The following is an 11,872-nucleotide window of genomic DNA, read 5'->3' as shown; positions in this document are numbered from 1 at the left end:
CATCGGAAGTAGGCATGATCAGAAAAAAAGGAGTAAAACAGGAAGTGCTGTCATTATAAACCTGAAGTGACATCATCGGAAGTAGGCGTGATCAGAAAAAAGGAGTAAAAATCGCTATTGAGAAGACCCGTGGCCCGAACTGCGACCAGCAAACCCACAGAACCACATCTATACCCACACCCGGAACTTCTACCCGCAACCCGCAGGTTTTTGGGGGTAACCCGCGGGTACCTGACCCACTGCAGGACTATATGTCGAGGTCCCGTATAAGTCAATGGGAGAGGTATCTATCTCAATTTGAAGCTTTCGTGGTCTGTGCTGGGTTTAGCTTGCAAATCCAACCATTTCAGAGTTTTCGGGCAAAAACTCTGGCAATTTAGGAAAAAAAGGCAGAAAATTTCAAGCAATTTGTGAGAAAGCACAAAAAATTTGAGCGATTTGGGTTTTGGATCAATTTGATCAAGTTTTTCCGCAGTCCAATTAAATTTAGTTTTTTTTTTAGTAAATTACGGTAAGTTAAAATCTGGCATGGGAGTTTGGTTGTGTTTTTTTTAAAATAAAATATGAGATCAATTCGGATTTTAGTAAATATCCCCCATTGTGTACAGAGCAGCAACCTGGAGACTTAACACAGACATTCCATAACTGGGGGTTGAAGGCCTGACATTACTCAGATTGCCCTTAACGTCCATAAAGGACAGTTGGAGAGTCTTATCTGACCCTAATATACAGCACAGTCAATTAGAATCTAACCCATGTTACAAAGATGGCTTCTCTAAAGCACCACAGAGTGATGGAAGGCCGACACACATCAGATATAACTGTATTTATTATACAAATGCTTTGGAGAAAAAACCATGAGGATGCAAACTGCATTTATAGTACAAATCTTGATTAAGGTCTCAATAGTAAAGTTGGCAAAAAAAATCAACTCGGAATATTCTGAGCACGCCAAGCACCAGGGCAGAACACTGCACAGTGTAGCAAGTTCAAAGGCACCAGGGCTCAGATATTTTAAGGACTGAACTAAACAAATGCTGAGAGGGGGACCAAACCACACTACTGCACAATTTATCCACATTGCCTTGTTCCGCCCCTTCTCAACACTCAAGACTTGGTGACAAACCTTCCCCTTGTCATCGAGATAATTGCTCTGACAACAGCTGGAATAAAGGCCTCAGGAACAAAGATCATATATTATCATTCTGATTCCATATTATTGTCAGGAACTGGGATGTTTCCATTGGTTCCTGTACTCCCGGCCCCATCTTTATACAATTTTATCCCTCCTGTTCCCTGAGATATCCCATTACCTATTTGTTCTATACTACCTTCCTGCTGCCTGGCCTGCGCTTCTGTATTAATCTCATTATTTGCCTGTGTACCATCCATGTTCTTTACTCCGGTACTCTCTTCTCTAGGCCTCTCTTCATTGATTGAGCAATCTCTTATAACACCATCTGGGCTGATGCAGCAGTTGCTTATGTTCTTTGTATCATTTGTGTCATTCAGCTTCATTTTCTTACATAAACTGGAAACACTGTCCCCAACTTTATAACAGGGATCTCTGTTGTCTTCTTTAGATTTTTTCTCTTTGCATCCCCTCCCTTTGATACATTATGAAAGTTGCCTCTCAACTTTCATTTAATGCCCCTCGATCACTGTTCTTATCTTTAGCTTCCACCTCATCTTTTAACTCTTCTTCACTGCCACTACCTGCTCCCCTAACATCTAGTTTACCAGTTATTCTGACATTGGCTTATCATTCACTTCAGTCTCAGGTATGTGTGGAAGCACCTTCTGTGTGTTTGTGTCTAAACTGCTTTCACCTGTCACCTGTTCCCTCTCATCTGCTTTGTCTTTTTTAAGGATGATCTCAGTCACATTCTCTAAACGTTCTTCACCTTTACTCTTTTCCTTTTTCTCAACAGTATGTTTAGTCTCAATACCCGCTTGCTGGATCTCTGATTTTTCTTCACTTAAATCTCTTATTTCTGAGTTCCCTTCATCTTCATCGACCCCTTCAGTCTCGGAAGTATGTTGCAGTTCCTTCTGTTTGTTGTTGTCTAAACTGCTTTCACCTGTCACCTGTTCCCTCTCATCTGCTTTGTCTTTTTTAAGGATGATCCCAGTCACATTCTCTGAGAGTTCTTCACCTTTACTCTTTTCCTTTTTCTTAACAGTATGTTCAGTCTCAATACCTGCTTGCTGGATCTCTGATTTTTCTTCACTTAAATCTCTTATTTCTGAGTTCCCTTCATCGACCCCTTCAGTCTCAGAAGTATCTGGCAGTTCCTTCTGTGTGTTTTTGTCTAAACTGCTTTCACCTGTCACCTCCTGTTCCCTCTCATCTGCTTGGTCTTTTTTAAGGATGATCTCAGTCACATTCTCTGAACGTTCTTCACTTTTACTATTTTCCTTTTTCTCAACAGTATGTTTAGTCTCAATACATGTTTGCTGGATCTCAGATTTTCCTTCACTTAAATCTCTAATTTCTAAGTTCCCTTCATCTTCATCGACCCCTTCAGTCTCAGAAGTATGTGGCAGTTCCTTCTGTGTGTATTTGTCTAAACTGCTTTCACCTGTCACCTCCTGTTCCCTCTCATCTGCTTTGTCTTTTTTAAGGATGATCTCAGTCACATTCTCTGAACGTTCTTCACCTTTACTCTTTTCCTTTTTCTCAACAGTATGTTCAGTCTCAATACCTGCTTGCTGGATCTCTGATTTTTCTTCACTTAAATCTCTTATTTCTGAGTTCCCTTCATCGACCCCTTCAGTCTCAGAAGTATCTGGCAGTTCCTTCTGTGTGTGTTTGTCTAAACTGCTTTCACCTGTCACCACCTGTTCCCTCTCATCTGCTTGGTCTTTTTTAAGGATGATCTCAGTCACATTCTCTGAACGTTCTTCACTTTTACTCTTTTCCTCTTTCTCATTATCTCCTAGCTGCTCTTCAGTTGCACTTTCTGTGCCAGAAACACTGGCAGCCGCAATATTTGCTACATTATTTCTTTCAACCTTAACCTCTTCTGATATTTTGCTTTCTTCATCTTCTGTGTTATCTTTGTTAATGCTACTGTCTGTGCTCTTTTTTGTTCTTTTTCTTAGGTACCTATGAGGCCCCCATATAAACCTCCCTTTGTCTTCTAATTTTTCCCAGGCATACAGAACCAGATCCTTTCGCTGCTTTCTGTCCTTAACAGTAAACATGAAATAGTCCAAGGTGCTGCGTTTGACATTGGGCAACTTCTTATTCACCAGTGTCTCCTCCAGGAAGAACTGGACGAGTGGAGCTTGGAAGTGCTCATAGCCAAGTTCCCCCAAACACTTCAGTATCCGTGTTATTCGCAGGTTATTGTGCCCATGACTGCAAGGAAATGAGGCAAATATCAACTGACAAAGAATGAGATTATTCCTGGCATTTTCCCTATCAGCACCCCAGAAGCCCCCAATTCAGACACCATGGAAATTACCGATTAAGATTGTTGAATCTTTCAATGTAATTATTGCTTCGGACAACTTCCCCAGTTTTCTCATCCTTTAATTTGATGCCATAAAAATCCAACATAAGTCTGTAGGCCTCACAGAACCTCCTTTTGGCATTTTCATCTGATTTTAGTGCCTGTAATGGAAGCACAGACTATAAAGCAAAGTGCTGTTAGGGAAAAAAAAAGGTAAGAATGCACTAAGCGGAGTCCCAGTACTTTTTTGTCCCATGCGGCCCTCCTTCAAGTTGCTGACTAAGAGTTAGAGAGCTGAAAAGCAGGAAGTAGCGTTATGGCTATTATGTTAGACATTCAACCTTTATACATTACACTTTTCTAACTATATTAGAAACATTTTTTATTTTGCACAGCCAATCCATTTACCCAGATTTCATTTTTACACTGATCTTTTCCTTTAAATGTCAAGTGATTTCAAACTTCAAAGTTCTGGACAACAGAAATAAATGTTTAATCCCAATGCATATGAAAAATAGGGTAATGGATTTCATTTTGGTATTCAATGACCTTTTTTTAAACATTAAATATTGGACTGAATCCAGATATTATGGATTTAGCACATCCCTAGAAATAGAAAACATGGGTACCTCAATTTCCTGCTGGGTCAGTGGTTTTGCACACCAATTCATCCCCATTTCCTGCAGTGGGAATAGCCTGCAGCACAATGAGAGAAATGTAAATTATTATTATAATTAATATAGCTCCATCATTCCCTGTAGCATGTTACAGAGTTAAGCGATACAAATACAAGACATAAATTACATATACAGACAAATATTCTTGTTAGGAGACTATAGGGTAAGAGCGTGTGTGTGTAATTTTTATATTTTACCTTTACTGATGATATTTCACCATCATTTATATACACTTATATTGGTATAAGCAGTGATATTGAAGTGGATTTACTGCTCTATTCAAAAGAAACCAACAAAAACAATACCTAAGCCAAAGTATTTACTGGGAACTTTGTCAAACCCAACCACTTGGGATCACCCCTGAAATATAATGGGATTTAAAATGGCTTTTCAATAGCATAAGAAGATTCTAAAGAACCAACAAGAAGAGATAATAGCGGTGTTGTGTCCCTGTCTTTTTCAACACCTTTAATCCTGTGTCTTTATTTTGAATTTAAAGATGTCCCTGGATAGCAGAAAAGTGTGTGAAAGTTCGGCTCCTCAAACAGTGTAGTAGCTTCGCCAATTCTACTTCAATATAGCATATAAACGAATGGTTCAATTGGGGAAAAGTTCGTTTTTCATTTATTTAAGATGCATAGCACTACATGTTTTGGACCATTTAGGTCCTTCCTCTAGAGTGGAGAGCAAATAATCCAAAACATGTAGTGCTATGCATCTCAAATAAATGAAAAACAAACTTTTCACCAATTGCTCTGCAGTGGACCATTTGTTTATAGTCTTTATTTTGAACACACATGTCCCACATACTCACCACTGGATATAAGAATGATTTCTTTCCAGTTGGTCATATTGTCCCTGCCAATCTGCAAGTATGTCGTCTATGTACACTCCTGCATACAAGAGAAAAGCGGCATTACTCCTTATCCCCAGCACTGGATTAGAACAAGCAAACTTAAGTTTAGTTCTATGGTTGCACAAAAACCAGTGACCTGACCACTGGTATCTGCAGAGCCGTCATCCAATCACAGTTACTTAAAGGATAAGTAAACCTTTAAAACAAATGAATGTAAAATAGATGAGGGTGCTATTCTAAGCACTTTTGTAATTTACATTCATTATTATTTTTTTTTTAATTACAATATAATAAGGTATACATGTACAGTTAATATAAATGAATTGTTACAACAGCGCCACCTGCTGGTCAGTTTCCCACCATTCTGACCACCAAGTAGTCAAGTAAATTGTCAGGAGAAATAAAGAGGCTGCTCTGATGTTCTTCTGCTTAGGAAAGTTGAGAAGGTTTCCCATTTTTTTCCCCTAAGCAGCAGCCTTTTTCTTTCTTCTGACAACACCCTTGACTACTTGGTGGTCAGAATGGTCTGGAACTGACCAGCAGGTGGCGCTGTTGTAACAAAATGTATTCATATTAAAGGAACAGTAACACTAAAAAATATTATGTGACAAATCCACTCTAAACTGCTTCAATAACAGCTCTATTGTGCATTAAGTTTATTATATTGAATGCTTTGTCCAAAAAAACATATTAAATCTCTGCTTCCGGATGTACACTATAGAATGGCGAAAGGGCGATTCTGCAAAATCCGAGGTGAGGCGCTCCACATCTCTGCCTAGACCACTGAACGGAAGCTAGTTCTTGCTGTTGTACTGAGGATTTTACAGACCTCTGCAGGACTTACTTCTGTGCTGCAAGCAGGGAAGGAATGTCCGCAGCGTAATTTACGTCTGTGAGTGCTGCGAGTGTAGAAGGAATATCCGCAGGAGAAATTTAATGGGTCCTGTGTGTTTTATGATTTATGGCTGTTCTGCATGCTACCTTTACCGTTCTACCTTTACCGTTTGCAGCACTGAACGAGCTAAAGCAAGCTAAGGAATAACCGCTGTGGACATTCCTTCTGCACTCGCAGCACTCACAGAAGTAAATTACGCTGCAGACATTCCTTCCCTGCTTGCAACACAGAAGTAAGTCCTGTAGAGGTCTGTAAAATCCTCAGTACAGCAGCAAGAACTAGCTTCCGGTTCAGCATTCTAGGCAGAGATGTGGAGCACCTCACCTCGGATTTTGCAGAATCGCCCTTTCGCCATTCTACAGTGTACATCCGGAAGCAGAGATTTAATATGTTTTTTGGACAAAGCATTCAGTATAATAAACTGTATGCACAATAGAGCTGTTATTGAAGCAGTTTAGAGTGGATTTGTCACATAAAGATTTTTAGTGTTACTGTTCCTTTAACAGTACATGTATCCTTTAATAGCTTGGAATGGGAAAAAAAAATAATGAATTTAAATTACGAAAGTGATGGCTGGATCACAAGGTGTAAATCATTACCACAGCCTACGCCTTATAAGAACTCAACCATTCTACTAGCACAAGGTTCCCAGAGGGACAGTCGCTTGCATTACATATATTTTATGCAGCTGTGCTTCAGGCAGGATAAATGCAGGTTTCGTGGATAAAATGATGTTATTCCCTCCCAATGAAAGATCAACCCCCCCAACACTGATGATCTAATAACCTTTTGTTTAAAAGGGGACCCTGTCACTCACACATAAAAAGCTGTATAATTAAAGTCCTTTGCTAATAAAACGTCAAACCCAAATTCACTTCTTTATTAAAACATCCATACCTGTTATCAGTGTATCTAAAAATATGAGTTGTAAATCATGTGAAGTCTGCCGGCCTCAGGCATAGAGGCGAGGCAGTCAATTACTTTCACTTTCCATTAGCATTTAAGATGTCACTACACTCCTCCCATTCCTGATCAAAGCTCACGGTCTATAATTATGTAGCCTGTGTATGGACAGGGGCAATAGGTCTTAGCACATAAACACGATTTTAGGAGAATGCAAAACTTGCAAAAATAAGCTATACAGTGTAGGTAACATTTATTTTGCTCAACTAAAAGCATAAAAAAGGATTTTGAGCATTTAAGGTTGACTGATCCCCTTTAAAGGAGAAGGAAAGCTATAGAGGCATTTTATTGCCAATAGATTAGCTGCAATAGTGCAAGCTAGAATGCTATATTTATTCTGTAGAATGTTTTACCATATCTGATTAAAAAAACTCTAGAAACTCTCTGTTTCTTTAGGATAGGAGCTGCAGTATTAACATGGTATGACATCACTTCCTGCCTGAGTCTCTCCCTGCTCTGGGCTCAGATTACAGTAGAGAAGGGAGGGGGGTGGGGAAGAGAAACAAACTGAGCATGCTTTTGCCCAGGGCAATGAGGTTTAAGCTGAAGGCAGGAAGTCTGATACAGAAGCCCATGTGTACACAATAGAAGGAAAGAAATGCAGTGTTTCTTTTGACAGGGGACTCAGAGCAGCATTACTTTTAGGGTTTACTGGTATATTTAGGTGGACCTTTCTGATAAGGCTTACTTAGTTTTAACCTTTCCTTCTCCTTTAAATCATGAGAACAGTGAATATGCCAGTGGCAATGATCTTAATATGTGCACTGTATACCAGACCCCAGCCCAAATTGTAGTAACGTGGGGAGACTTCACGTGATTTGGTATAATGGAACAATCTAGTCCCCAGTTCTCTGGAACTCACCATTTGGCTCAAACATGATCTCATTCTTGTAGAATTTTAGATTTAACATCTCATCGTTGTTCTGTTGGACAGAAACAAATAAAGGAAGTTACGGAGACCAACAGGGGGAGCCACAGTGCAGCAGGAAGGGTAGGTCCCATCTTTTTGTGACGGGGTACCTTGCACACATTTACACTGTTAAGAAACTGCTCCCATGCCTCTGACTGCAGCTTTCGGGGGAACCCGCCAGGTAGACAAATACAAGAATCCTCTGCACTCAACCCCTTATCAATATATTTAAGACAGAGACATTTTGTGCATACTGCTACTGAAAAATGCCTTACCCTTTAAACAAAACAGGGATTGTTTGTCCATATATTGCAATATATTTAAGCTGGCCAACTACATCAAAGTCATCCCATATCTGGCCAGTCCTACGCTCAATTTTCATCTGATTCATTAAGAATTCTATTGCTTCATTATACATTTTACAAAGGGGCTGCAGGTACATTGGGGTGCCATCTGACCAGGCATAACGTTAGACTTACTGCCCACAAGCAGTGAGTAGTTTGCTGAAAACAGAAAGAATAACTTACCGGTTCCTCTTTGCCTGGATACCCGCGCCGGTAGTTCTGCATGTCCCTGGCTGCGCTGGCACTCCAAGATGCCCCCTTTAATCAAGAAGATGTAACTTTTGAGTAAGAATGCAGTGGAATAAAACCACTTTATGCGACCAGATTAAGGACAGAAATCTGTTTACTATTTGTGATACAGAGAAGTGTGGCTGGGTCCAGGGCCACATTGTGCCAACAGCAATAGACACTTTCACTTCCAACTGATTATTCCTAAAGCGAACGGCACATGGAGCTGGGGTTTTGCTCTCATAAGTGTTTTTGCAACAAAACCCACTCTGTAGTGCCGGTCAGTGATACACTGCAGATACAAGAGCTGATGAGAGCACATCACCAGCCCTATTAGCCTTAAGCTGGCCATAGCCGCAAAGATCTGATTGTACAAATCGAGGATTCGTACGATTTTCGGACCGCGTGTGGAGAGTCCCGACATTTTTCGTCCAGCGGAGATCGGTCGTTTGGTTGAACGGACAGGTTAAAAGATTTCTGTCGGCTGCCGATAATATCTCTGCGTGTATTGCCGATCGTATGATTTTCAGAGGGAGACTGTCACCAGCTTTGGTCGGACGTAACTTTCGTACTTTTGCTGTCAGGGGCAGAACATCGGCTGATCTGTTCTTTTACTACTTTATTTGATCTGAATGGTTAGTGGCAGGTCGGGAGATGGGGAAGTCCAATCGTATGATGATTTGTACGATCAGATATTTGCGTCTATGGCCAGCTTTAGCACATGGGCAGATTCGGGGAGATTTAGTCGCCTGGCGACTAATCGCCTCTTCTTTGGGGCGACAATCTCCCCGAACTGCCTTCCCCCTGCTAAAATGAAAAAACGCCTTCAGCAATGCACTCGATTTCCGAAGTCACCCGAAGTTTCGTCGTCAGGCGACTTTGAAAATCGAAGCGCCGTGAGTGCATTGCTACAGGTGTTTTTTTTTATTGTATCAGATGGAAGGCAGTTCGGGGAGAACCGCCGACCCGCATCTATACCCGCACCCGGAACTTCTACTAGCAACCCGCAGGGTACCCGACCCGCTGCAGGACTCTACCCTTCATTTTAATAAAACAGACACATTTTTAACCAATATACACTCAAATAATCACTAATTTTGGCCCAAAGAGCCCCCTGTTTCCCTGGAGCTGCAAAATTGTGCTGCCTTCCCATTAACACCTCCACACTCACTTTATCTCCAATGGCCTGTAACAAGAGCAGCCATCTCAATGTAACATAACAGAGCAGCAGGGCAGCTCCCACAGGTACCAGGGCTGCAGCTCTCGGGTGACACGTTACATACCCACTTGAATGTTCTCGTTGGATCAGGCTCCAAGATCTCATTTTCTTCATCATCCCAAGTGGAGTCATAGTCCCGGTTCCAATACACATCCCACTCGCAGGACATGTTCCCGCTGTCACTGGGCAGCCACAAACGAGGGAAAAACAGGCAGGGCAGCAGGTTGCCAGGGGCCACAGGGCGGGTCCGAACCGAAGGTGTGGATTTCCGCTCACTCTCCTCCTGTGTCAGGAATCGAAACCGAAAGCCGGAGGAAACGGGTTTGACTTTTGACAGGAAGTGAAGTGATCGCGTAACACCTCTGCCGCTAGTCGAACGCTTTACTGCCACACGTATATTCCCGCCTCCAGCAGTGGCTCCGCCCAGCCGTGCTCAGGGCGTTCCTTATTCCCACACGCACCTGTTATACTTAGAGTGACTGTTAAGTGCGATGGATTCAAGCATGGCTTGTTCCCTTGTTACACACCATAGGCCTGACAGAAAATAATATTAAAATGTTCCCGTTATGTTAACTTGTGGCATCGTTATCGTAGCAGTGTTAATAAAAAAATCTCAGGGGTCAAAGTTCATTGTTCCTGTCATACTATTTCCAGTCAGAACAGAAGTGCCCCTTTTTGTTTAGTATTATGGCGGCACAAGCTCCACTGAAATACAAGAGTTTAGTGGTTGTAACATTTTTATAAAGTCCATTATTATCAAGAAAGCGAGAGATTGGGTAGTTATAACAACAACAAAAATGTGTTTTCCACAAAGTCCAGTTAAAAGTTAAATAACATTCGTTTTTTATGTTTTCCAACTTGCCCCTCACCCTTATCCATCCCCTGAAGATCTGCAAAATACTTTTGTTTATGGTCAGGTACTGAAGGGGTATGAGTTGGGACCAATATTTCAATAGTACACTGAGGTGCAAACATTCCCAGCCCCTTATTTGTCGGCAGGTCACAATGGCCTGGGCCTAGGGAGGCAGGCTGGCTGCAGGTAGGGTTTTCACCCTGTCGGTATTTTACAGGCCTAGCCGGTAAAACACCTGCCAAGGCTGTGGCTGGTATTTTTGTAAATTTGTAATACCCTTAAAAAGACCCCTCGGCCTGCCCGCAATCCCCTGGAAACTTAACTTTTGTTCTCATGATTGAAATCTACGTGAGGCGCCCCCCGTTCCATTTTTATGGCATGGCCCGCCCCTTTTGACATCACAATCCGCCCGTTTTTGTTCCCGCCCCCACCAGCCGTTAAAAAATGTAGGAAAAGTTGCAGGTGCACTGGAGACTGGGCGTGTCGTGGTGGTGTGGACTGGTGACGTGTAGGGTTGACAACTCTTTGAGAAAAGTGTACTGGCCAGAGTAGGGGGCAGTCTACGAGGTGGTGGATCGTCAGCAGCGGGGTTGTGATATCACAGGGGCAGGGTCATGATGACGAGGGGCAGACCTGAGTCGGGAGCGTGTAATCGATAAGTATTGTAGCCTCTAAAGGGAAGAAAGGGGTGAGCTGGGGGTGCATCAGAGGCCAAGGCAGGCCAGGAGCAGTTTGACTGGTGATCACAAATTTACCGGTAAATTTGTAATACCAGCCCTGGCCATGGCTGTTATTTTACCGGGTAGGCCGGTGAAATACTGCCCAGATGGCAACCCTATTTCTAGCATTTTTATATTCTAGCATTTTTATATTCAACTTTTCTTTAAAGAGGAAAAAATTTAAAATCAATGGGTAGTGCCAAGTTGTTGGGGGCCTCCAGTTGTTCCAATCACTGGTCTTATATCCCTTTGCACCAGACACAATGAACTGCCTCTAATATAATATTTCTAGGTTTTTATTCTGCACACAGATGTGAGTAAAAGGGGTTTATCGACTGATACTAAACCGTTTTCTCTCGTTCATTTCTGCAGATTCTGGGCAAACTCCAGAGGAAGTTGGATGAATATTTTGAGAAGCTGAAGAAAGCCACCGATGACTACAAAAAGTTAGTGCAGAAGCCGATACGGGCGTAAAGCGGCTCAGTTATATACAGATGGAAACCAGGCCCCCATGTTTATATTTTAGTGTAGAATTCATAGGTATGTCATTAGTTTTCTTAAAAAAATACTAAACTATTTTGTATGATGTTTCTATGTGTGTCCATTTGAGGGATGTTTCATTATCACATCCCAACCCCCTGCCACATGTCCAACTGAATATATAGATCTATACCCTGTGTTTGGATTTGCTGTTTGATTCTTTTTCCTGCTTAGATCTGATACCACCAACCTAACCAGTAATATAGCAGC

General features: G+C 41.7%; 1 protein-coding gene across 1 annotated transcript; it reads right to left on the bottom strand.

The window, feature by feature from the left end:
- Positions 1–811: 811 nt before the first annotated feature.
- Positions 812–9,972, bottom strand: LOC108702031 (opioid growth factor receptor-like protein 1). The gene is made up of 7 exons (XM_018237029.2): positions 9,615–9,972; positions 8,287–8,361; positions 7,712–7,772; positions 4,950–5,028; positions 4,088–4,154; positions 3,471–3,619; positions 812–3,364 (listed from the first exon to the last, which is right to left on the bottom strand). Exons 1-7 carry the CDS (start codon positions 9,717–9,719, stop codon positions 1,744–1,746), a joined length of 2,157 nt encoding a protein of 718 aa, XP_018092518.1. The 5' UTR covers positions 9,720–9,972; the 3' UTR covers positions 812–1,743.
- Between the last annotated feature and the right edge of the window lie 1,900 nt (positions 9,973–11,872).

Source organism: Xenopus laevis, chromosome 9_10L (assembly GCF_017654675.1).
Source record: "Xenopus laevis strain J_2021 chromosome 9_10L, Xenopus_laevis_v10.1, whole genome shotgun sequence".
NCBI lineage: Eukaryota > Metazoa > Chordata > Amphibia > Anura > Pipidae > Xenopus > Xenopus laevis.
This window is presented reverse-complemented; position numbering and strand designations above follow the sequence as displayed.

Bases quoted from the DNA above. Each gene is read 5' to 3' on its own strand.
- LOC108702031 (XM_018237029.2), bottom strand. From the start codon at position 9,719: ATGTCCTGCGAGTGGGATGTGTATTGGAACCGGGACTATGACTCCACT. The intron at 8,362-9,614 runs GTATGTAACGTG...TCTTGATTAAAG, and splicing joins CAACGAGAACATTCAAGTGG to GGGGCATCTTGGAGTGCCAG. The intron at 4,155-4,949 runs GTGAGTATGTGG...ATTGTGCTGCAG, and splicing joins AATCATTCTTATATCCAGTG to GCTATTCCCACTGCAGGAAA.